We start from the raw sequence: 26,826 nt of genomic DNA, 5'->3' as shown, positions 1-26,826 counted from the left end.
TGGCCCAACAATGTCACAGAAAAGGGTGGGTTAGGGGCAGAATGGGGCGTTTGCAGGCTTTTTCAATGGAGTTTAAAATACAGTGGTACCTCGGGTTAGGTACTTGATTCGTTCTGGAGTTCTTAACCTGAAACTGTTCTTAACCTGAAGCACCACTTTAGCTAATGGGGCCTCCTGCGGCTGCCGCGCCGCCGGAGCATGATTTCTGTTCTCATCCTGAAGCAAAGTTCTTAACCTGAGGTAATAGTTCTGGGTTAGCAGAGTCTATAACCTGAAGCGTATGTAACCTGAAGCGTATGTAACCCGAGGTACCACTGTATATGCCATTTCACTTAACAGTGTGGTGACTTGGAACGTTATTGGGAGTTGCCTGTGCTTTCATTATGAGGTGGCCGACGATTGCTCTGCCACCTCCCCTCTCCCTCTTCTCCTCACCCTCTTGCTGACTGTAAAATTGTTTGCGGGAGATTGTGGGGCGAGTGAAGCTGGGGAAACAGTGGCATCTGTTAAGACCACCTCCTGAGTTTCTGATAGAGGTGAGCTTTCTTGAATTGAGGGCTTCCGGATTCTCGGCTTAGCCATGACAACACTGTACTAAGCCCGTTGGCAACGGACGGGACGAAGATGGGCCTCGTTGTGTGAGCGGAAAACCACATTACCGTTTGCGCCTTTGCAAGAGAAAGAGGGCAGTGATGTGGTTTAGTGCTGGGGAGGATTAAGTGCCGTTTGGGCCCTGTAGAGAAAAATGGGATCTGGATTAGATCGACCTGTGGAGTGATCCAGCAGGGCTCTTCTGCTGTTTTGGGGAGGAACACAAAGAGGTTTAAAGACTCTCTCAAGGCAAAGCTTTGAAAATGTAGTATAAACACTGACAACTGGGAAACACTGGCCTGCGAGCGCTCCAATTGGAGAACTCAGGACGAAAGAGAGAGGAAGGTTTACTGTCCCCACTGTGGAAGGATGTGTGGATCCAGAATTGGCCTCCACAGTCACTTACGGACTCACTGTTAAAACCGTGTTCATGGAATGAACTTAAGGGGTTCTAGCAACAAGGTAAAATGTAAGATGGGATTGATATTAGAAAAACTAAACTGATTATGAATTTGCTGAACCAACTTTTAAAAAGGGATACAAAAAAGGGAGGCGTGAGGAAGTCAGGAAAATAGGTTAACTAAAGAGGAGTTGTAAAAGAGAGAGTTTTGTTCTTTTTTCCTTTTTATGTGTTTTTCACTTTTTTATTTTTTTGTGCTTAATGTTTGTATTTTGTATTTTGTATTTTGACTTTGTATTTTTCTGTTTTTCTATTATCTTTTTTGTTTTTCTGTTTTTGTATTTCTTCTTTGAACTTTTTTACTCAGAAAATCTAATAAAATATTTATAAAAAAATAAAATAAAACCGTGTTCATGGAAGACAATCTTACTCGGCTACGAGTAATCAAAGAAGAAGGAGGAGGAGGAGGAGGAGGAGGAGGAGGAGGAGGAGGAGGAGGAGGAGGAGGAGAAGAAGAAGAAGGGAGGAACACGCAGCTTTCAAGGGGAAAGGGAGGAAGACCAGACAGGTTACAAAGCAGCAAGGCAATGCAGGATACCCTTTCTGATGCATTTTAAAGACAGATTATTTAAAATCGAGTTTCAAAATCATATTTTTTTTAAAAAATTAAGGACAGCCAAGTGCTCCTGTTTTGGAATGGTATGATAGCAGAGGAAGGCTCTGCTTCTGGAGATGGCAGGAGGGGGGAATGTATTTCACAACTAATGTTGAATGTATTTTAATCTTTACATAACATTTATATACCTGCAGAGAGAGGAATTTAGCCCTTGGCTGTTTTGCATTTAATAAGACGTTTAAATAAATCAATAAATGAGAAACCATGGGATTATGTGCAATCTGAATTATTAAAAAGAACAATAAATATATAACACACACACCACACCCAGCGTGACCACATTATTTCGCAACCTGAGACAGAAAATCCCACAAGTGTCACTCCTTGGGAGTAAAAGTTCAGCAATAATAAATTTAAAATAAAAAACCTTTTGCTGTCCCTTTCATGACCCCTCAAAACTGGCCGCCTGAGGCAGTCACCTTTGTCTAATGTATGGAAGTAAGAGCTGGACCATAAAGAAGGCTGATCGCCGAAGAATTGATGCTTTTGAATTATGGTACTGGAGGAGACTCTTGAGAGTCCCATGGACTGCAAGAAGATCAAACCCCTCCATTCTTAAGGAAATCAGCCCTGAGTGCTCACTGGAAGGACAGATCCTGAAGCTGAGGCTCCAGTACTTTGGCCCCCTCATGAGAAGAGAAGACTCCCTGGAAAAGACCCTGATATTGGGAAAGATGGAGGGCACAAGGAGAAGGGGATGACAGAGGATGAGATGGTTGGACAGTGTTCTCGAAGCTACCAGCCTGAGTTTGACCAGTGGAAGACAGGAGTGCCTGGCGTGCTCTGGTCCATGGGGTCACGAAGAGTCGGAAATGACTAAACAACAACAAAGGACGGTGCTGACCGGCTGTGAGCAGAGATCTAGCTTGGTAGACATCCTGTTTTGAGATGTATGGCATTGTAGAGACAAAGGTGTGGTGGTTAGAATGTCAGGCTAGGACTCAGGAGACCCAGGGTTGAATCCCTGCTCAGCTATGAAGTTCACTGGGCAACCTGGGACTAGTCATTCATTCTCAGCTTAATGTATCATACTGGGTTATTGTGAAGATTATAGTGGAACAGATAATTATAGCTGTCACCTTGAGCTTCTAAGAGAAAGGGTGGGAAATCAATACAATCATAATAAACTCACTTCCCCATTGTTTGCCACTCAAGAGTCATTCACACAGCAAAATAATGTCCTTCTCTCTGTCTCTGTCTCACAAAGATAAACAGCAACCAAAAATCCTCTTATTTATAGTACTTAGCTCTATAGCTCTCAATTTTTCATCTTCTCAACCTCATCCCATTTGTGCATCATTTTATTATTTGTTCTTTTCAAAGTCTGCATGAAAATTCGTATGGAGTTTCATGCAAATTTCTCCTACTACATGCAAGTGTTGTGCGTGGTTTTGCCTTAAATATGCATTCAGCGAGCAGTTATTTTGGGGCACATGTGTTTGTTGCAGAACTACACTGCCAAATTTGGACAAGTGTGAATTTCAAAGGGTTAGGTGTGTCTTTGGTTCACACAGGTTGAGGAAGTATAAACTGCGTGAATGTGCTTTAAAGTGCAAATTGGCTTAATCTTCCTCTCCCTGCTCTACAGCTGCTATTTTTATCGTTCAATTAGATGTCTTGTTAAATCAAGACCACTGACCTTTTTTTGCTTTCAACAGGTCGGCTGGTGACATTTGACAAGCTTCTGTACATATTTTGTTACGTTGGAACGAAAGGATGAGGGTGACAGGTAAGAAAAGAGGCCCTTTTTTCCCCCCTGAGGCAAAAATGCCTCAGGACATTTTCTTTATATTCTCACATGCCTCACCTTGTTTTTTTGTGTTTTTTAAATGATATTTATTAAGGTTTCAAAGAAAAGAATTACATGAATTAAAAAAGAAAGAAAAAAGAAAGACAAAAGTAAAAAGAAAAGAAAAAATACAAAATACAAAAATAAAATAAAATAAAATACACTTTAAAAAATACATCAGTCTTTCCATACCTTACATTCATTTCCTTGTTTCCCTGACCTCCTCACACCTCCCTTTTTTGTATTCCAATTCAGTTAGTTAATTCAGCAATTTCTTTCCCTCTTTGTTTTTATCTTAGTCCTTTAACATAATATATTATACCTTTGGATTCTCACCTGTTAACAATCCATTTTTACATACACCTTTATAACATTGCTGCTTAAACCACTTAACTTCATTCTGACATCATTCTAACATTCATTAATTTTGCAATATTTCTGTAAATAGTCTTTAAATTTCTTCCAATCTTCTTCCACCGCCTCTTCTCCCTGGTCTCAGATTCTGCCAGTCATTTCCGCCAATTCCATGTAGTCCATCACCTTCATCTGCCATTCTTCCAGAGTGGGTAGATGTTGTGTCTTCCAATACTTTGCAATAAGTATTCTTGCTGCTTTTGTGGCATACATAAATCTCACATGCCTCACCTTGGTGTCGGTTTCTCACCCGTTGCCAGGTACAACATAGCAGAAAGTTCAGCAAGGAAAATAGGGTGGGAGCAGGTAACACCGTCCCCGGGGCAACTCTACAAATGTTGGAAGATTTAGGACAGACAAGCAGACAAAAGAAAGCATCTCTTCACTCAGTGCATAGGTAAACTATAGATTCTGCTCCTGCAAGAGGTAGTGATGGTCAACAACTTTCGTGGCTTTAAAGGAGAATTGGACAAATTAGCAGAGATTCCTGCATTGCAGAAGGTTGGACTGAAGTTGGGTCCCTTCCAACTCTAAGCTTCTATGATTCTTCTCGGTCCAGTATACCTGAAGGAGCGTCTCCACCTCCATCATTCTGCCTGGACACTGAGGTCCAGCGCCGAGGGCCTTCTGGCTGTTCTCTCACTGCAAGGAGCCAAGTTACAGGGAACCAGGCAGAGGGCCTTCTCGGTAGTGGCACCCACCCTGTGGAACGCCCTCCCACCCGATGTCAAAGAGAAAAATAACTACTAAACTTTTAGAAGACATCTGAAGGCAGCCCTGTTTAGAGAAGCTTTTAATGTTTAATAAGTTATTGTATTTTAGTGTTTTGTTGGACGCCAGCCAGAGTGGCTGGGGAAACCCAGCCAGATGGGCAGTGTATAAATTATTATTATTATTATTATTATTATTATTATTATTATTATTAGGCACATAAGAATAACCAGGAAGGCAATGCCATAGTCAAGAGGCAGTAATGCTTCCAAACATCAGTTGCTGGAAACCACAGGAGGGAGGAGTGCTGTTGTACTAGGCCCTGAAACACCATCACAAAACCAGTTGCTGGGACTCACAAGCAGGGAAAACACTGTTCCACTCATGGCTTGCTTGCACTCTTTCCATGGCCCACTTTGGTTGGCAACTTTGAGAATAAGATGCTGGACTAGACGGGCATTTAGCTGTTACGATATAGAAGCAATGCGGCCGCGAGCTACTGCTAGCTTGAAAGCAAAACATAATGGGAATGTTGGGACTGTTCCGTGGGAAACAGAGGGACAGTCTATTCACAGTGCGAAGCACCAGAATTAGCTCAGAGTGTAATATGAGCTGTACAGGAAGTACAGGAGGAGTTTGTCTCTCGGCTGTTGGAGTTTGAAGAGAGCAGTCGTGTTTTTTGTAACGCTGCAAAGACAGAAATAAAGGCATGTAAATACGTTTCTGTCTATCTCTTTCCCCTGCCCGGGGGGGGCAGGAAAGAGGGGGGGTGTTCTTCTCACGCTGAGAAGGATCGCCTATCGCGACCTAGCCTGTATCCTGCCGGGGAAAGCAGACAGGGAGGTCATCAGGGGTTCAAGCCGGGTGCCTGGAGAGTGGCCAGTTTCTCCTGATAAAGGCTTGATTCCCAAAATTAGCCTGATCCAGGAGAATTCTTATTATGTTCTTATTATGTTGAAAGCCAGCTACATCTAGCCGTGGCGACATGTGCAGATGGCCAGGAACAAAAACAAAACCCGCCACCCTCTAGAAAATGCAGCCTTTATAGCCAAGGCACCATTTTGCTCTCCAAAGAGATCAGCGCTCCATCCATTACTACAAACTTCAAATCTCCATCAAACCATCGTCTGGGCGCTGTGATGGATATAAATGCCTGTTATGCATAGCGTTTAGTTTTTATATTATGTTGGAAGCCCAGAGTGGCTGGGGCAACCCAGTCAGATGGGTGGGGAATAAATTAATAATAATAATAATAATAATAATAATAATAATAATAATAATAATAATAATAATAATGCCCTTATGGACAAAGTATCACTTCTTCTTTTTTTAAAAAAAAATTATTTACAATTTTTAATTTTATATATTTCAATAATTTTACAATCATTTTAAGATTTCAAAACTCGGCTTCCTTCCCCCTCTTTCCTTAAATTTATTTTTAAAATATATTTTCTGCATATTCCAAATTAACTTAACTTAATCAAAATAAAAAAATTCCTTCCAGTAGCACCTTAAAGACCAACTAAGTTAGTTCTTGGTATGAGCTTTCGTGTGCATGCACACTTCTTCAGATACACACAGATAACTTAATCACTTCTTCATCTTTAGATGTATACGCTTATAAACCTGCAGGTTATTACAGTAATCCTGCCAATGTTCTTATCTGTTTACAATTTGTTTGTAAATATTGAATAAACCATTTCCATTCTTCTATTTTTTTAAAAAAAAACATTATCTTGATTTTTCCGGTAAGTTTCGCCATTTCTGTGTATTCGAAAAGTTTTTGTATCCATTCCTTCTTTCGTCGGGATTTCTTCTTCTTTCCATTTTTGCGCAAAAAACATTCTTGCCTCTGTAGCTGCAGGTGAAGTGTGACTTCTTGCCTAGTTAGGGCTCTTTACGATTTCACAATGGGCAAATATAAATCATTCATTAAATCAAACCTCCTCTGCAACAGGAATGTGCCCCAGCAAGCTCCTCATTGTGAGTGGTGGCTCCTTGATTTAGTTCATTGTCTCGACTTCTGAGACCCACCCAGAGAGTGGGAACTAGCTGGTCCAGTAGGCGATGACTTCTGAATGACGACCATCTTATGAAGACTTGCGCTGTCATCCAGCTTTTAAAGCTGGACTGATTTGCAGACTTGGGTTGGGCTCTTTGCTTGTTTGCTCAGGAACGCGCCCGGCCTCATCCTTCTGCCTTGCCGCCGGCAGTCTGTCCACCTGCTCTGCTCCTACCTTCCACCTGACCCCCTGTCTCCCTTCTGACTCAGGTTTGGTGCGAATCCTGGCCGTGGTGTTCACCTTGGCCACAACTTGGCTTTTTGTCAACACCTATTTCAACCACACTGGCATGAAATCCATCAGCCTGAGGAGCTGGCTGGGTGAGTAAGTTGTGATTGTAACCAGAGCACTTTCCCCCCTCCTGCTGAACTTTCCCTCCTTTGCACCTGAGAGAGCAGCCAGAGGGCAAGGATCTCTCTTGCAGCTTCCCACACCTCCAAAATTGAAAGCAGGCCCAAGATCTTCACCTGATAGTTCCGTGGGGTTGGCAGGTCACAACCCGAAGGAAGCACGTGTGTTGTTTCCTTTGACAGCCACAAAGCAGAATTCAGGTGGGATTTTTGTCTTTGGGGGCATCACCACTTCCCAGCAGCCCCAGCCAGAGTACTGGGTTGTTGGAAGCTGTCTGTTATGTACTGAGTTGAATAGGATCCAAAATGCAGCAGTCTGATTGGTCCTAGAACAATAGGATTCAGAATGCAGCAGTCTGATTGGTCCTAGAACAATAGGATCCAGAAGGCAGCAGTCTGATTGGTCCACAGGAGCCACCCAATCCAGCTCCAGGTGAAAGTGAATCCGCAACCTGATTGGCCTACAGGAGAATCCCGGAATTAGCCAATCACGTGGGGCCCATTGTGTAAATAATGTATATAAAGCAGACATTCTGGGGGAACTTCCATTCCTCCTCACCACTATGAGCTGAATAAAGAGCATGAAATCCATTCTCGACTCTGAGTATATTTCCCTGTCCTACACAAAGCAGGCTTGTCCATGAGGCAGGGCTGGGGCAGCTGCCGTTTCTGCTGAGCTCTTGGGAGCTCTCACTGAAATCTCACAAGATCTCACGCACTCTGCGAGATCTCGCCAGAACCCGCTGTCGTCCTCATTGCTTTTGCAAGCGCCACCATACGACCCGGTAAGGGGGATGGCAGTGGGGCAGCACCTTCCCATCTCACCTCAGGTGGCGAAACGGGATGCGCCACCCTGGTCCTACCAGGTCCCAGCTAAAATGAATGGGGCCGGTTGCAGCTGTTCCCCTGGTCCCATTTATTTCAATGTGTCTTCAATAAGATAATTCCCCAGAGGATTGTGTGTAAGGGCCGAGAACAGACAAGGGGGACATTTGAGCCTCCGGATATTACTGAACTACACTTCCCATCATCCCTGGCCATTGGCCATGCTTGCAGGGGCTGATGGGAGTTGTAGTTCAGAACACCTCGAGTGCCAAAATTTCCCCACACCTGGCCTAGAACAAGGCTAAGCCAGCAACGGCGAACATTATTGTGCCAAATTCATGATGAGTACACTTGGGTGTTCAAGGAAACCAGCGAGGAAGACCGGGGGAGTGGGGGCTTTTTTTTCCTCGTCACACATTTGTTGCTACCTTGTATAAATATCTGCATGAAACAACCAAGACTTTTCATTCGGCTTTTGTCTCCTTGCCATCTCTGCAGGTAGCGGAGTGAAGCCAACCAGTGAGTACATTGCCTTTGTGTTCAACTCCGTTGTATAACCTGATATTTATTAACAGTTCTCTGGAACTCAGGGTGAAGGATGAATATATACAACTGTCTCAAGACTATGTAGAGCAGAGTACATAACCATATAGATGTCAACTTCATGTGGATGCCTAGCTGGACATTGAGGACTTACATTCATTTATGTATATGTTTAACTTCAGATGCATTTACTCATAGTTACTCTGTCTGCAATGGGAACTAATGGTGTGTTCCACCTGACTATTAGTATTTTTCCTTTTTATTTTTTTCTAATAATCCTCTCACCCCTTCCTTTCCTCTGCTAAATATGCACATAAAAAAATATTTTTTAAAAAAATGATATTAGTGCTGTGATGCAAACTGCAGGTTGGATTTTCTTTTTCCTTGTCAGAAAAGCACATTGTCCGGCATAAATGCGGCAACCAAAGACCCTGCCCCAGCCATAGTTTCGCCTTCAGAATCACTAGCGGCGCAGCCAATGTGGTCGGACCTTCCATGTGCTTTGACAATGTTAAGTAAGTTCTGTGCAATGGTGCAGCACATTATGCACCACCATGTGTCCATGCTTCATGAAGTAGCCTGTGCTGGCCTGGGTGGCTTTAAAAGAGGGTGGGGCAAATTCATGGAAGAGAAGGCTGTCTTCTGCTCTCACCGCGAGAGGAAGCATGCCAGTCTGAATGCCAGTTGATGGGAATCCCAGGTGGTTTTTTTCATGGGCACCAGACACTGTAAGAACAGGATAGTGAGCCAGATGGGCCTTTGGCCTGACCTCGGATTGCCATACGCCCGGAATTTCCTGGGCATAGCCAGAATACAAGAGAGAGCCAGTGTGGTGTAGTGGTTAAGAGCGGTAGACTCGTAATCTGGTGAACCGGGTTCGCGTCTCCGCTCCTCCACATGCAGCTGCTAGGTGACCTTGGGCCAGTCACACTTCTCTGAAGTCTCTCAGCCTCACTCACATCACAGAGTGTTTGTTGTGGGGGAGGAAGGGAAAGAGGAATGTTAGCCACTTGGAGACTCCTTAGGGTAGTGATAAAGCGGGATATCAAATCCAAACTCTTCTTCCTCTTCTTCGTAAGCTCAACAACTTTGCCCCCCCCCTACACACACACACACAGTGCAACAACTTTTGTCTCCGCATTTTCACTTTTTGAAACATGGCAAACCTACCTGACCCAGCAGAGCTTTTCTTCCAGTAATAAGATTTTTATTAAAGTTTCCCATACTGCAAAAAGATAAGAGCTACAAAAAATACAGGTAGAACAAACAGAAGGTGGAGTCCTCTCTTGAGGGTTGTTCTTAGGCCTTGCCACCCACAGAAGGGAGGAGTTCACCTGGGATATTTCCTTTCTCCTCCCAGCCTCTCATCCTGGATGACTGACATTTCCCCGCCTCCCACCCAGGGCTCTCCATCAACCATCTACTGCCCCCTTGAGTACACAATCCAGCAGGACTTTCTGTATAGCCCTATATGCCTAATTCCCCCTCCCTTTCTTCCTCTTCTTCTTCTTTTACAGGGTGTTAAGCAGCATAAAAAATAACGTTGGTCGGGGTATAAACATTGCGCTTGTCAATGGTGAGTTTTTTGGTTTTTTTTACATTTCCTGGAAATTGTAGTTTGTTAAGGGTCTGGGATATGTAGCTCTGTGAGGCGGGTCGCCTAACAATTTTCAGCACCCTTAACAAACGACCCTTCCCAGGGTTCTTTGGGGGGAAACCAGGACTGTTAAAGTGGCAGAAGTGTGCTTCAACTTCCTGGTGTCGATGTGACCTGACACTTCCTACTGTGTCAGGAACTCAGGTGTCTCTCTGGGATACCTGTTAACTTCAGAAGTGGAAATTGTAGTTTTGCAGGGAGGGGAGTGGTAGGGGGTCTTTAGCAGAGGATGCTAAGCACTCCACGCAATTGCAATTCTCCAGATTCTTTGATGTAATCCATAAGTGGTGCAAAGGACATTCAGATCCTACAGACTGGACCTGTTTAGCAGTGGCACACAGCACTGCCCTTGTAGGGCTGTACCACCTCTCAAACCATGGGGGGGGATTGCCTGCTTGAATGTGCCTCCACATCAGAGCCACCATGTAGCTGGAAACCTTGACATTGACATTGGCTCTCTTAGAGGACCAATAAGAGGACCATGTCTGTTTCCTGTCCGCAAAAAGCAGCAGGTTCTAACCCTTTAGGTGTCCCCATCCTGGCTCTGCCGGATTCCAACTCCCATTGGTCCCAACCAGCACAACCAACAACCAGGGATGATGGGAGTTGTAGTCCAGTGTTATCTAAAGGGCCACCGGCACTTTATTCCTGCTGTAAAGTTGGTGGATGACTAATGACTGGTCATCCACCAACTGTGGCGGTCCAGGCTTAATTAGGAAACAGGGCATTTCCCAGGGATTCAGCCCATCTAAAAGGCATGCAGTGGCATAGTGTGGCAGGGACCAGGAGGGGCAGGGGCCCCAGGCACAAAATTCTGAGAGGGTGCAACTATGCTCCCCCACACAGGCTCCGGCTTCTGCGGAGATCCCTGCCCTGGCCTGGCAAAAGCGGCAGAACAGCACAGGCCCACGATGAGTGGGCCCAGACAGAGGGAGGTAGGCAATGCCTAACCCCAGTGTAGCCCGGCCCACTGCTCCTCTCAGTAGGTACTGGGGGGTTTAAGGGCCACAGTGGCTGGCTGGGCTCCCCCCTGTGTGGGCAGGCAGCACAGCATAGTCCCGCTTGGCTCCAGGAGGGGGGGCACTGTGGCAGCGGCTTGCCTGCCACGGGTCCTGACAACCCACGCTATGATACTGGCTTTCTGATATGGAAACCCTGTCCTCTAGCCCAAAGCATGCCAATATTCTTATTTTTAATGACATTTTGCATCTTTTCAGAAGAACCCTCCTTTACACATTTTTTTGAGGGAAGGGGTAGAACACATATTTTAAAAGCTGAGTATATTGAATGTTACTTTAGCTTGATCTGCAGGCACATGCAGTAGGGGAAAGTCCGTAACTGTACCTGGGGATCTCTGCAGCCTCAGCTGCCAGACAGTTGACTGATGCTGGGATAGGGTGGGGTTTGGTATCCAGAAGGTGAACAATGTTTTTGGTGTCTGGCGGCTCAGTGCGAAACCGGTTTTCAAGAAGCTCCAGTCTAGCCAACTCTTCTTGTTTGCAGTTCTCAGTTCCTGGAGCAAAAAAAAATTAAAATAAATCAGTCCAAACTATTTCATTGTCCCTTTTCACTCTGGTTTGCGTTCCATCCGGGTGGTCCACAATGACGCTCCACGCCACACACCCTTTTCCAATCTAGGCTGATGTGGAAGTCGAGCAGTGGAACACGGATGGAAGCATGCCTCTCCTTTATTTTGCAATAAAACTGAGCCGATCCCTTCTTGTCATAAAATTTAAAGATAAGTGCTTTGACCTTGAGAAAACAGCATGGCAGCTGGCAGGCGCAATGGGAAGTGGGCACCATTCAGGTCTGAAGGAAAACGTGTTCAGTGAGCTGCAGCTAACACAAACACCCTTCTGTGTGTTACTTAGCATTGTGTACTTTGCACAAAGGAAGCAGCCGGCAGGCCATGAGAGGCAACTGCAAATGCTGTTAATGTAAAGGGGAATGTTTTTTAGACCATCGTTTTTGGACCTTGGGTTGCCCTGGTTATAAAGACTTCTTTACTGTTCATCCATTTACAGTGGTACCTCTGGTTAAGTACTTAATTTGTTCTGGAGGTCTGTTCTTAACCTGAAACTGTTCTTAACCTGAGGAACCACTTTAGCTAATGGGGTCTCCTGCTGCTGCTGTGCGGACGGAACACAATTTCTGTTCTCATTCTGAAGCAAAGTTCTTAACCTGAGGTACTATTTCTGGGTGAGCGGAGTCTGTAACCTGAAGCATCTGTAACCTGAAGCGTCTGTAACCCGAGGTACCACTGTATTGAGTCTCAGTAGACAGCTCCCCTTGAACCTGGCTAACAATGGCTGCTTCTGGGAAGTCAAGAACCCCCGGGGCAGTCCTCCTGCTGAGAGGATAGAACAGGGGAACCCTGCCCTGCCCTGTGGGCCAGATCCTTATTGTGTTTATTTATTCAACAAAACGTGCATACTGCTTGATGGTGTTGGTGGGGAGCCCTCTGAATGGTTTACAACAATATAAAATAAAACATGGGGAAATTATCAATGAAAGTCCAGTTTAAAAACAGGTATTTAAAGCGCTCAAAAGATGGTTAAAACCAATGGTTGCTAAAAAGAAATAAAGCACATGTCATTTGCCCGAACAAAAATGTTTTAAGCAGGCACCAGAAAGAATACAGCAATGGCACTTGCCTGATGTCTACAGGCAGGGAGTTCTAAAGTGTGGGTGATGCGCACTCAGAGATGGATTTCTTACAAGTACAGAAGGGGCATTAGGTGATGCGTTTAACGATACCAGTTCTGCAGATCAAAGTGGTCAAGCAGGTATATACTATCCTACATCCTGCAGGCCCTTTGGCAACCTTGAGAGGTGGGTGGCACAACCCATCTGTCAATCACCAGACTAGCGGATTGCCTCGCCCACATGTCAAAATTCATTGCGCAACACTTTCCAGGCGCTTGAGAACCGCAGCGTGAGAGGCTTTCCTGCTCCTGGAGCACCAAGCAGTTTGCACTAAAGGTAAAGGTAAAGGGACCCCTCACCATTAGGTCCAGTCGTGGCCAACTCTGGGGTTGCAACTCTCATCTCACTTTATTGGCTGAGAGGGCCGGCATACAGCTTCTGGATCATGTGGCCAGCATGACTAAGCCGCTTCTGGCGAACCAGAGCAGCGCACGGAAACACCGTTTACCTTCCTGCCAGAGCAGTACCTATTTATCTACTTGCACTTTGACATGCTTTCGAACTGCTAGGTTGGCAGGAGCAGGGACTGAGCAACGGGAGCTCACCCCATCGCGGAGATTCAAACCGCCAACTTTCTGATCAGCATGTCCTAGGCTCTGTGCTTTAACCCACAGCGCCACCCGAAACCGTTGCTAAAACGGTGGGGAGACTTGCAGGACGTCAAGCTCCTGACTATTCCTTCATACTCATATTTGTACCTGCCCCAGGCCTGAACCCCACATACGATATCAGTTGTGGGGTGGGTGGGTATGATTTAGGGGGAAATACCTGCTGGGCCAAATGGGGAGGCCTGGTGGGCCAAGCTGCCTAGCTCAGTTGGGTAGAGCATGGTGCTGATTGCACCAAGGTCATGAGTTTGATCCACATACAGACCCCCTGCATTACCCGGGGTTGAACCAAATTACTCTTGGAGTCCCTTCAAACTCTGTGCTTCTATGATTCTATTATTCTAAGTCTGGCCGTGGGCCAGAGGTTTCCCCAACCCTGTTATAGAGGCTAACAGGAGAGTCATTTCATGCATGAGTTTCATTTATTTATTGATATGCAGCATTCATGATGGTGGTGGTGGTGGTGATTAATTGAATTTACCGGTATATACCGTCCTATACCCGCAGGTCTGAGGGTGGATCATAGAATATAAAACCACAAAGTACATGATCAAAATAAAAACAACAACCCAATAACTCCCCCCTAAACACATTTTGGCGGGACGTGGGTGGCGCTGTGGGTTAAACCACAGAGCCTAGGACTTGCCGATCAGAAGGTTGGCAGTTCAAATCCCCATGACGGGGTGAGCTCCAGTTGCTCAGTCCCTGCCCCTGCCAACCTAGCAGTTCGAAAGCATGTCAAAGTGCAAGTAGATAAATAGGTACCGCTCCGGCAGGAAGGTAAACGGCGTTTCCGTGCGCTGCTCTGGTTCGCCATAACCGGCTTAGTCATGCTGGCCACATGACCCGGAAGCTGAACGCCGGCTCCCTCGGCCAATAAAGCAAGATGAGCACCGCAACCCAAGAGTTGGCCACGACTGGACCTAATGGTCAGGGGTCCCTTTACCTTTACGGTCATATGGAAAGAGGCGGCCCTTGAGGTGTTGCGGTCCTGAACCGTTTAATGCATTATAGGTCAACAAGTCCTCTTGACAGTTTAATAAAGCAACACAACAGTGTGTCAATATCGCATCAAACAAAAAAGTATATTAAAGCAATGCAACAACAGCAACAAAGACGGAACACCAAGTAGTCAGTCTAAGAAAGGTCAAAGCCTCCTGTCAAGCAGCCTGTAAACTTAAAAAACACTACTTGCTCTTGAAGATTGGAATGGAGACAGAAGGTCCTTTGTTTGGTGCTTTGAGGTTGCAAAATAGCCCATATCACAGGGAACAGGGGAGGATGAGAGCACAGTAAAGCAGTGTCTTTGAAGACTGCCACGCTGACATTGGCTGCGTGCAAACTGTGCATTTAAAACACACGGCGTCCCCCAAAGAATCCTGGGAGCACTTCGTTTACCCAGAGCTACAGTTCCCAGCACTCTTAACAAACCATTGTTTCCTGGATTCTTTGGGCGAAGCCGTGACGGCCGAAGTGGTAAAGTGAACGTTGAGAGGGACGTCTAATGCAAAGAGCAGTTCAAACAGTGGTGCGTGTTACTTTGAGCAGCGGGGGCTCTGAGCTGTTGAGGTGAGAAGAGGCTCACCTGGTGGAGCATAAGAACTACGACGCTTGCTTCCTGGCAGATGTGTCTCAACTGCTTACCAGGAGGGAGAGGGTGAAGTAGTGAAGCCAGTGCAGGGCGGTTCCACTGGTGGACGTTCTGGATTGCCTCAGCCAGTGCATCTGCATTGTACCGATTTCTCTGCCTCCTCACCCCTCTCCTTTCTGGTAAACAGTAGTGATACACCTGCCAGGAAGCTAGTGTTAGGGCTCCGTTCTGTCAGGTGAGCCGCTTCTGAGTTCAAGATGTGGAAGTCTTCCATCGGAGACTGGACAGCCGTCCGCTGGCGATGCTCTACTTCAGCCCTTCCCAACCTTGGGTCCCCAGATGTTGTTGGACTACAACTCCCATCAGCCCTAGCTAGAGGGGCCAGAGGTCAGGGATGATGTAGTCCAACATCAATGTGAGACCCACAGTTGCTGTAGCTTTCTTGCATCAAGAAGCAGGTTGGATTAGATGTTTTCTGCATACTAGGATAATCCAGATTAAAAGTTTGTGTTTCAGAAATCTCTCTCGTTTTTTAAGTGCAATAGTTAATTGAAACCAGGGAACATTTTATTATTTATTCCACTGCTCTAATATATCTGAAGAACAACGTGTCTGTATATAAGCATGCTACCTTCAAAGCTGTTTTTTCCATTCCAATATCTAGGAAGCAGTGGACAGCTTCTCAAGACGGCTGCCTTTGACATGTATTCTGGAGGTAGGTCAACCACAGAGTGCCAACCACAGAGTTGACTATATTGACTGCAGAGTGCCAACCGGCAGAAAGAATGACCAGCTCTGAGTGGGTGAAAGAGCTGAAAGAAAGAATTTGTGTCTTTCTCATAGGAAAAGGGAAGAAATTAGGTTCCGTTTGCGTTCAGAGGTGAAGCTTCCTCGTTTGCACTTTTTGGAATAATATGCACAACGAAACACAGCCGTTCTTCCAAATTTGCAGTGCTGGGGATTCTGCAATGTGGTCTTTCAGCCAAGCAATGTGCAGCGCACATATGCTAGGGTGTAAAGAGCAGGTGCTCATGAAAATAACATACAAAAAAATGTGCATATTGACTGATGAATCCATGGAAGCAAAACCTAGCCTTTTCTGCACTGAAACTATCGAACTTACAGACACCTGGGTCCCACTGGAACGTGGCATTCCTGGCCAACTTAAGGCCTTTATATCTGTTGCCATCAAGCAGAGAGGATTCTTTAAGATGGAGATACGGTGGTACCTCGGGTTAAGAACTTAATTCGTTCTGGAGGTCCATTCTTAACCTGAAACTGTTCTTAACCTGAGGTACCACTTTAGCTAATGGGGCCTCCTGCTGCCGCCGCACGATTTCTGTTCTCATCCTGAAGCAAAGTTGTTAACCTGAGGTACTATTTCTGGGTTAGTGGAGTCTGTAACCTGAAGCGTCTGTAACCCGAGGTACCACTGTACTGTTTTTCAGGTTTTATTTTCCTTTCCGGCAACTGATGTGTTCCAAAGCATAGCATAAGGAGCCTTTTTGCATGACATATGTTATATAACACACACACACACACACACACAAACACACACACACACACACACACACACACACACACACACACACACACATATATATATTTACAAGGAGAAGGGGACGACAGAGGACGAGATGGTTGGATAGTGTTCTCGAAGCTACCAGCATGAATTTGACTAAACTGCAGGAGGCAGCGGAAGACAGAAGTGCCTGGCATACTCTGGTCCATGGGGTCATGAAGAGTCGGACACGACTAAATGACTAAACAACAACATATATATTTATTGTTAAAGTTTGGGAGGCAGCATGGTATAGTGGTTAGAATGTAGGACTGGGACTGAGGAGACACAAGTTCGTATCTCCACTCAGCCATGAAACTCATTGGGTTCTCTTGGGCCAGTCGCAGGTCTCTCGCCCCAACTTACCATACAGGGTTGTTTGGGTCATTAAATGGGGCAGCAAGGAAAACCATGGAGCCCAGATTGAGCTCCTTGGGCGTAATGTGGTGTATAAATGGGGTAAGCATAATGATTCTATGTGGGACTTCCTTTTTTTTAAGAATCCCTGAAAAATAGCGTTCTCTCTTTCTAAATCTGCAGTAGGTTCTGGAGAGAGAGGGAGGGAGGGAGGGAGGGAGGGAGGGAGGGAGAGAGAGTGTACTGAATCACCTCAGAAATCAACATATATATGTGCAGTCCTTGTTGGTGTTACCGTATTTTTCGCTCTATTGGACGCACCGGACCACAGGACGCACCTAGTTTTTAGAGGAGGAAATCAAGGAAAAAAATATTATCCCTCCCCCTAGCCCCAAAGAGCAACGGACAGGCTGCGCGCAGCCTGTCTGCTTCTCCCAGAGCTTCTTGGGGCTGCGGGGGAAGCCCGGGTTCCCCCACCAGCCCCAAAGAGCAAAGAAGCCAAGACAGCTCAGGGGATCCATAGCCGCGCAACCTCTCCAGCCAGGAGCTAAACCTCTCCAGCGCGGCTAAAGAAGAAGACAAGGCAGTCCAGGGCAGGCACTCACTGCCCTGGCTTCCTCTTTAGCCTTGCACAGCATCTTTAGTCTTGCACAAAGGGATGGATTGCGCCCGCTGTCCACCGGGGCTGGACTAGATGACTCCTGGGGTTCCCTTCCAACCTTGCAATTCTATGACCTCGGAAGGTGTTGGGGGTCTCCACCACTGGAGGCTTTTAAGCAGCGGTTGGGGGACCATCTCTCTGGCGTTCTTTAGCTGTGATTCCTACATTGTGAGGGGGCTGGGCTAGATGACCCTCAGGTGGCCCTCCCAACTCTATACAGTCCTACAGTTCTGCAGCAGGAGATCCACAGCCACTTAGAATCATAGAATCATAGAATTGGAATAGACCACAAGGGCCATCAAGTCCAACCCCCTGCCAAGCAGGAAACACCATCAGAGCACTTCACACAATGCCCACACCATCAGAGCACTTCACACAATGCCCACACCATCAGAGCACTTCACACAATGCCCACCATCAGACCACTTCATACAATGCCCACTCCCAATTTTCATCTGAGAGACATGTGGCTTCAGTGTCTAGGTAGGTACCCCCCTACTTGCCACACTTCCCCCACCCCACTTAAGCTGAGGGAATTCCTGCCCAGAGAAGCTCCCAGGTGAGGCAAGGGTTAAGATCTACCTCTGGTAGATCTCTTGCGGCTGGAGAGGCACGCAAGGCTAAAGAGGAAGCCAGGGCAGTGGGATGGATTTGCGAAGGAGGCTTTGCGAAGCCTCCTCCCCCCCCCCCCTGGAGAGGCGCGCAAGTCTAAAGAGGAAGCCAAGGCAGCGAACGGGATGGATCGCGTTCCCTGCTCTGGCTTCCTCTTTAGCCTTGCGAAGTCTCCCCCCCCCCCCCAGGCGCGCAAGTCTAAAGGGGAAGCCAGGCAGCAAGCGCGATCCATCCCGTTTGCTGCCTGGCTTCCCCTTTAGACTTGCGAAGCCCCCCACCCCCCCCACCCCCGGAGAGGCGCGCAAGTCTAAAGGGGAAGCCAGGCAGCAAGCACGATCCATCCCGTTTGCTGCCTGGCTTCCCCTTTAGACTTGCGAAGCCCCCCACCCCCCCACCCCCGGAGAGGCGCGCAAGTCTAAAGGGGAAGCCAGGCAGCAAGCGCGATCCATCCCGTTTGCTGCCTGGCTTCCCCTTTAGACTTGCGAAGCCCCCCACCCCCCCCACCCCCGGAGAGGCGCGCAAGTCTAAAGGGGAAGCCAGGCAGCAAGCACGATCCATCCCGTTTGCTGCCTGGCTTCCCCTTTAGACTTGCGAAGCCCCCCACCCCCCCCCACCCCCGGAGAGGCGCGCAAGTCTAAAGGGGAAGCCAGGCAGCAAGCGCGATCCATCCCGTTTGCTGCCTGGCTTCCCCTTTAGACTTGCGAAGCCCCCCACCCCCCCACCCCCGGAGAGGCGCGCAAGTCTAAAGGGGAAGCCAGGCAGCAAGCGCGATCCATCCCGTTCGCTGCCTGGCTTCCCCTTTAGACTTGCGAAGCCCCCCACCCCCCCCACCCCCGGAGAGGCGCGCAAGTCTAAAGGGGAAGCCAGGCAGCAAGCACGATCCATCCCGTTTGCTGCCTGGCTTCCCCTTTAGACTTGCGAAGCCCCCCACCCCCCCACCCCCGGAGAGGCGCGCAAGTCTAAAGGGGAAGCCAGGCAGCAAGCGCGATCCATCCCGTTCGCTGCCTGGCTTCCCCTTTAGACTTGCGAAGCCTCCCCCGGCTGGAGAGGTTGTGCAAGGCTTTTCTAGAGGAGGGAGAAGGGACTGACTGGCGGTGTCAGTCCCTTCTCCCTCTTGGGGAAAAGCCCGCAAGAGCCGCGTGAAGCTTGTGTGGGGCTCTTGAGGGCTTTTCCTGCCTGCCTCCTCCCTGCATTCGCTCCATAGGACGCACAGACTTTTCCCCTTAGTTTTTAAGACGGGAAAAGTGCGTCCTATGGTGCGAAAAATACGGTACCTATTCAATGTTGTCTCCTTGTTCTGCATGTATCTTGAGAGACCACTAGATGGCAGGATAAGAAAAGAGCAAGCCTCACAATTTCTCTTTGATTTCCCTGTTAGATGTCAAGCATCTCTTGGATTTCCTGAAAGCAATTAGCGCAGGTACCATCGTGCTCGTAGCTTCCTATGATGACCCAGCAACAAAGTGAGTGAACTACCGATGTGTGTGGCTTGGATTTCTGGGGTCTTTGGTGTATAACTGCTATACTGCCAGCTGAGCTCTTCAACTGAGAGATCCCGATTTCCAAATCTCCCTGCAAATCCATTTGATGGCCTCAGAAAATCACTGGCCTGTTGCTCTTCATCTCATCTGGATCGGTCATTTTGCTGCTGTTTTCCCCCCACCATTCTTATTTTGTCCAAAAAAGGTCTTAGGTGTTTTAAGCTTTGTACACCTCTTTGGATAGCGACGCGGGTGGCGCTGTGGGTTAAACCACAGAGCCTAGGACTTGCCGATCAGAAGATTGGCGGTTCGAATCCCTGCGATGGGGTGAGCTCCCGTTGTTCGGTCCCTGCTCCTGCCAACCTAGCAGTTCGAAAGCACATCCAAGTGCAAGTAGATAAATAGGTACCGCTCTGGCGGGAAGGTAAATGGTGTTTCCGCATGCTGCTCTGGTTCGCCAGAAGCGGCTTAGTCATGCTGGCCACATGACCCGGAAGCTGTACGCCGGCTCCCTTGGCCAATAAGCGAGATGAGCGCCGCAACCCCAGAGTCGGCCACGACTGGACCTAATGGTCAGGGGTCCCTTTACCTTTACACCTCTTTGGAATTTTAAAGGGAATGCAAGGTATAACAAATGAATAAATATTCCCCGTCTCTCCAGGCTGAACGATGAAGCACGGAAGTTGTTTGCTGAACTGGGAAGCAGCCACGCGAACAAGCTGGGGTTTCGAGACAACTGGGTGTTTCTTGGAGGGAAGGGGCTCAAAAACAAAAGCCCCTTTGAGCAGGTACCTTCTCGTGAACAGCGGCTGCAATCTGAATAGGCACCTGTGATTATACTGCTTGTATGTTTAGCTTTTAGGGATTGGTTTATTAAGCAGACATTTGTGAACCTTCCTTCTCTCACGACAATCCTGTTCCTTTGCAAGTGGCTTCTCTGCAGGGAAGCAACCTGCACCGTACAGGAAGCGAGCTCCTTCCTTCTCCTGATGGTCACGTGTTTTCCCATAGGATGCCTGCCTCTCCTTCCTGCCTGATGCCCTGCCCCCCCAACAGCAGCAGATCACTCTGGCCCATCCAACCCAATCTGGGGCTGTCTTTCCCTGGCTCGTCCAATTCTTGAGTTCCTCCAAATATGCCCCATTTGGCTCTGGCCTCGGCCAAATCCCCGTGCGCAGTCCTAATCGGTACACTTGTCCCTAAGTAATAGATGCACAGCTATGAGATGTGCTTCCTCGTACAGTGGTACCTTGGTTCTCAAACTTAATCCGTTCCGGAAGTCCGTTCCAAAACCAAAGCGTTCCAAAACCAAGGCGCGCTTTCCCATAGAAAGTAATGCAAAACGGATTAATCCGTTCCAGACTTTTAGAAATAACCCCCAAAACAGCCATTTAACATGAATTTTACTATCTAACCAGACCATTGATTCATAAAATGAAAGCAATAAACAATGTACTGCAGTCAAGCAAGCAAGCAATCAGTAGCTGAACTGGGTTCACAAAAACAAAACAGAAAGAGCCGCAAAAAACAAAAATGCAAAATAAATAGCAAAAACAGACAGACCTCAGCGTAACACTCAAATCGGAAGCGTAACACTCAAAACGGAGCACGTTTGGCTTCCGAAAAAAGTTTGCAAACCAGAACATTTACTTCCAGGTTTGCAATGTTTGGGTTCCAAGTTGTTTGAGTACCAAGGCGTTTGAGAACCAAGGTACCACTGCAGTGGTCATTATAACCTCCTGCACATCCACTGCACCAATGAGCTATTGCTGCATTTTGGACAGGTAGCACGGCAGCCATTTATTCTGAAGCAGAGGGTGTTCTGAACCATCCTCCTACATATTCCACACACTCAAATGGGGAAATCATTCTGCATGTACTCACTCTGCTAATAATACAAGTATTTAGTCTTCATTCCTGTTCTGCCATATGTCAACCTCACTGTATCCTGGCACTGCTAAAAACTGTTCTAGGATACAGTGAGTAGGGATAGGGCAGAAATTTTATTTTGTTTGCATTTTTATGAGAAACTAACTAATTCACACTTCTCGAACCTATATGTAAACTGAATCACAGCTATCCTTCAAAATTCGCCCTTCTCCGAATTTTGCATTGCAGCTGTCCAAATTTATTTTATTTTTTTAAAAAGCTACAGAAATGCGTTTATTTCAGGGAAAGGGTGCATTAAAATGTTTGTGGAAATAACATACAAAAATGCATCATATTCTGGGCAATGAGAGAGAGAGAGAGAGAGAGAGAGAGAGAGAGAGAGAGTACATACCAAAAAAAGCGTTTATTAGGAGAACTTAGCACTAAATGCTGGTGAAATTTCATGAGGATTTCTTTTAAATCATGATAATAATCACAAATTGACGCAGAGATGTGAAGGACTGAATTTAAGTTTGGAGAAACAAGAAACTGAGAGAAACCCAGACTGGCTGATTTGCCTATACTTAGTCACAAGTCAACTTGTAATGCAAGGGAAAATATAGTGGACATGAAGGATGGAACCTACAGGGAGAATGGTGGCCAAATGCTACTACCTTTCTCTTAAGTTAGGGTGGGATATGGTTACAGGGATATGGGTTTTGGCAATACATTAGGATAAGCTTCCTTGACGGTATGAACACTTGGGTAGTTGGGCAGACTGCCACAGGCGGTAGTTTGGAGCAGGCTGGGGAGGATGGGGCTGGGTCACTGCAAGTGACAGTCGAGAACGCAAGTCTGTTGCACACAGCCTACACAACTTCGCACCTCTCTTTGGCAGTTTCTATTCCCATATTCCTAGATTAATGCTAAATTTGACAAACAGCATGGAAGTGCCCTGAAAGGGTTGGAGGGGGGAGGACTTACTTGCATGCAGAAAGTCCCAGGTTTAACCCTCAACATCTCCAGTTAAAGGATCTTTTTGGGAAGCAGGAACGAGGAAGACCTGCTCTGCCAGTGAGAATAGAATCGAAATACAGTGGTACTTTGGTTTAAGAACAGCTTAGTTTATGAACAACTTGGATTAAGAACGCTGCAAACCCGGAAGTAGGTGTTTCGGTTTGTGAACTTTGCCATGGAAGCAGAACATGTTCCGCTTCCTGTTGAGTGTGTTCCATTTGTAAATCGAGTCCCCCGCTGCTATGGGAAAGCACGCCTTGGTTTAAGAACGCTTTGGTTTAAGAACAGACTTCCTGAACGGATTAAGTTCGTAAACCAAGGTACCACTGTATGGAAGTTGACAGACCAATGGTTCGATTCAGTATAAGGCATAGCCATATGTTTAGCTCTCCAGCAGTTGACAATCATATGCAAAAAGCGTAAAGGGGAATTCTTATGTACCAAGCTCATTGCGTATAGTTGACGGACTCTCTCCATTTTACTTTCCACAGCACCTAAAAAATGATAAGGAGACAAACAAGTATGATGGCTGGCCTGAGCTTCTGGAAATGGAGGGCTGTGTACCTAAGAAGATGGAATGACAATGAGCTAAATTCAGAACAGATACCGGTGGCCCCCAGCTGACTGACTTTTCACTTTGCCTCAGATATGGTGGAACCAATTCAAACAGACTCAACCCTCTGCCCTGTGGGGTTTTGAACACAGAGGGCTTCATTTCAGCACAGGGCCAGCAGGATTTCAGTGCACTGTTGTGTTGTATTAATAACAGATTCTACAGAGGTGAAGAAGTGGATCTGTGAAAGGTATTCAGCAATCGGTTTATGTAATGCCTTTGGAATCAGCCAGGACCCTCAAACAGCAACAGCAAACAGCTTGAGAAGAGTTGTTTGAACTGAAGACACACATAATATTTACACACAAGTATGTATATTTATAGAGAGAGAGTCCTCTGCACTGTGGATATGCTGTGAGGCCTGTTTTTATATTAAGTTCTATAAGGTTGCCATATTCCTAAAAGTGAAAATCCTGGCAAAGTTGTTGAGCTTTTTTTTGGAGGGGGGACAGCTGTTGAGCTTTTTGGGGGGAACATCTACCCCAAAAAATAAGGTTTTGGGGCTTTTTTATCTTTAAAGCATTAAAAAAGAACCACCCTGCTTGCCAGACATCCGAATTTGCAAATTCAAAACTTGGACATATGTCAGCTCTATCTACCTCTACCATATCAGCAAATCAAAAGTTGGATAGGTCTGTCCATGCATGGCGCCAGAAAACAGCACCCATGGGCAGCTGTCAGGGCCCTTGGCTCACTGGCAGGGCTTCTCACTAATGCCTGTCCCTAGTCCCCCTTTTAAAACTGCTAATCCAGTCAGTGTCAGGTGGCGGCCATTTTGTTTTCCCATAGCGCCCCAAAGTAGCACAACACCAGGGGCAGGGTGGGATATGGAATTGGCAGCTGCCCACTGCGGAGCTGAGTGTGACTGCTGCTGCCACAGCCCACAGCCAGGTGAGCCTTAAAAGGCACTTGGCTGAGGACTCCCTCAAACATGGATCTTTTGCCAGTTGCTGTTGCTGCCGCTGCTGTCGTCATTTCTTTGGCTCAGAAACAAAGTACACACCCCACACACAACGGCATGGTCGCGCAGCTTCCATCACAGCCCCCTGGGCATAGGTTCCTTTGTTTCAAAGCCAGGGAAGGAGGAGGCAGTGATTTATTTATTTATTATTTATTGAATATCCCACTGTTTCTCCTCAATGAGCCCAGGGCAGCAACAGATACACAATATTATTATTTTTAAGGAAAATGTTTTGAAACAATATTAAAACACACACAAATTACAGTTTTAAAACATCCTGAAAGCAGTTGTGATTAAAGACATACTTCCACCCAAGTTGCCAGGAAGACTGTTCTTCAGACACCCAACTCCTGAGCAAACAGGAGTTTCAAATTCAAGTTAGTAGTGATGAAAACAGGTGTACCTCACTAGCAAGGGTATTCCACAACCGGGGTGCCACTACCGAAAGGGCCCTGCCATGGGTCAGCGCCAACCAGGCAGCCTCCAATGGCAGCACAACCAACAAGGCCTCAGTGATACTGGGTTGTGTCCAATGCGAGTCCCAATGAAATTAATGTACATGATTAACTTAGGTCTATTAATCTCAGTGAAACTACTCTGAAGGTAGGACTTGTATTAGATACAATATTGTGTGGGTAAGTGAGCAGGGAAGGGAGAAGGCTGTCTTATCAGCATTTGGTTCCCTGATAGGCCATATTGACAGATATTATATAAAAATGGGGATCTGAGAAGACTGAGCTCTCCGTATGGTATGTGTGTCTTCAGTCTTCATGTAGTTCTTTCATTATACGGTTAACTCACTCCAATTTTTGGGTTGTTGCTTAACAACAAAAATAAGTCCTTTTTATAATTTTAGTTTTTCTTGTGTTTAGCGTTGCTATGAAATGTTTGTTCTGTTATACCCTCCTTTCATAAAATCCTTCATTTGTTTGTCTATGTTTATTACTAGTGGTATTGCTGGTAATTTCTGCTTCTTCCAAGTGTTCGTTTACATTAGCAGAAGGGGGGGGGGACTTGAGACCCTCTAGCTGTTATTAGACTCCCATTCCCATCAGTTCCTGGCACTTGGGTCAGTGATGAGCAGGTGAGAGGAGTTGTTGCCCGGCAACAGCTAGAGGGCCATAGGTAGCCCTGCCCCTTGCGGTAGTAGCACAAGCCTGCAGCAGCTAGGCCTGACCAAGCCAAGAGGAGCCCATCCTCTTTCTGTGGTGGCCAGGGCCGGCCCACTCATGAGGCAACCACCTCAGGCGGCAAGATTCACAGGAGCTGTGCCTCCACCACTAGCATGATGGTGTCAGGAGCCCGGCCTACACACGAGTAGCACCCTGGTAGAGACACATGCCCGACTGGCATGTTCCCTCCCTCCTGGTTGATCGTTCGGGAGCTTCATAATCTTTCTTCTGCCCAAACATCACCAACACCAGCACACATAGGGATCCGCAGAGTTTGTACATCTTGCGTGACAGATCTCAGCAACTCAGCATTTCGGCTAATCTACTTTATCTACATATAAACACACATGGAGCACTGCAACATGGCTCCCTCTCTCTCTAGCATCAGACAGCAAAGAGAAAAAGAACAAAGGACAATAGTCCCACTTCACAGAACACAGTTACACAAACATCCTGTCTTCGTCACTTCCCACTCTGTAGAGTCAAAACATATACCGTCATGTGATAGACAACAATCCCATGACTGCAATCATGAAGCAGGAATTCTAACAGATGGCAGTGGTGATGATGATGATAATGATACCCTGCCTATCTGATTAGGTTGCCCCAGACACTCTGGGTGGCTTCCAACAAAATATGCTGTGATGGTTTCAATGCGCTGTTTGAAGGCCAGATCTGCCTCCTCCTCAGCAGCTCCCCACAATGCCACTTTTACAGCTGCTGCTGGGCTCCTCCCGCCCCTTCTTCCCTGGTGTGTATGGGGTTGCCATTTTGTGGTTCGCCTCAGGTACGCAAATATCTTGGGCCGGCCATGGTGCCATCTCAGCAAAGGGGTTGATGAGCCTCAGGTGATTTATTGTTTTATTGCTGACCTACGCCTGACTCAACCCCTGACAGCATAGTTGACAGGGACTTGCCAAGGCCCACACCGCTGCAAGGGGGGCACTTCCAATCCCTGGAGCCTCCTGGTCCTTCTCCTACTCATCCTTGTTGCCTGTTTACTCGGACTACCCCTCTGCATAGGCAAGGACAAGGAAGAATAGTCTGTGCATCCTTTGGCTTCTGCCTCTAGAAGTGATGCTGAGTCGAGCAAATAGGCAGTGGCCATCATAGCAACCGCTTTGAAGACTTAAAAATATATATCAAGTGGTAAATACATTTTATGAAATAAATAAAGCAAAAAATAAGGAAGAGGAAGAGGTGCTGGCACTCCAATGGGAGCATCTTGCCCCCAAAGACCTTTGAAAATTGGATCCAGCAATGACAGTGGGAATAGGTTTGAAACCAGGGGTGGGATTAAACTAAGTTGCTATGAGCACAAAATGAGGCCTTCTTGTACAACAGGAATTCCCCTCCCCCACCCCCCGCCGGCAGCCTCCTACATTTGCTCTGGGGTGTTGACGGAAACCTCAGGACTGTTTTGGGGGCACATGGGGGTACGGGAGGAAAAGAAGGGGGGAAGCCCCATTGTGCAATCCTCACGCATATACCGCACTCCAGTTCCTTTTGCTGACAAGGTAGACCTGTTCCTCATGTTTGTTGATGTGGGTGCGCCTGAAATATATTTTGGCAAAGGTTTGAGCTATTGCAGGTGTTCG

The 26,826-nt window shown here is 46.8% G+C and overlaps 1 protein-coding gene across 1 annotated transcript in view; it reads left to right on the top strand.

The window, feature by feature from the left end:
- FAM3D (FAM3 metabolism regulating signaling molecule D) overlaps nucleotides 1-24,998 on the top strand; it is a 42,636-nt gene extending 17,638 nt beyond the window's left edge. The window contains exons 2-10 of the mRNA XM_081184373.1: nucleotides 3,326-3,396; nucleotides 6,854-6,964; nucleotides 8,318-8,338; nucleotides 8,754-8,877; nucleotides 9,880-9,938; nucleotides 15,589-15,639; nucleotides 19,494-19,578; nucleotides 20,258-20,384; nucleotides 22,974-24,998. Coding sequence (XP_081040499.1) covers nucleotides 3,384-3,396; nucleotides 6,854-6,964; nucleotides 8,318-8,338; nucleotides 8,754-8,877; nucleotides 9,880-9,938; nucleotides 15,589-15,639; nucleotides 19,494-19,578; nucleotides 20,258-20,384; nucleotides 22,974-23,063 — 681 coding nt within the window. The 5' untranslated portion in view covers nucleotides 3,326-3,383 and the 3' untranslated portion in view covers nucleotides 23,064-24,998. The remainder of the gene's footprint in view (nucleotides 1-3,325; nucleotides 3,397-6,853; nucleotides 6,965-8,317; nucleotides 8,339-8,753; nucleotides 8,878-9,879; nucleotides 9,939-15,588; nucleotides 15,640-19,493; nucleotides 19,579-20,257; nucleotides 20,385-22,973) is intronic.
- Nucleotides 24,999-26,826: the final 1,828 nt, after the last annotated feature.

This window comes from Podarcis bocagei, assembly GCF_964188305.1.
Source record: "Podarcis bocagei genome assembly, chromosome: 2".
Taxonomy (NCBI): domain Eukaryota; kingdom Metazoa; phylum Chordata; class Lepidosauria; order Squamata; family Lacertidae; genus Podarcis; species Podarcis bocagei.
This window is presented reverse-complemented; position numbering and strand designations above follow the sequence as displayed.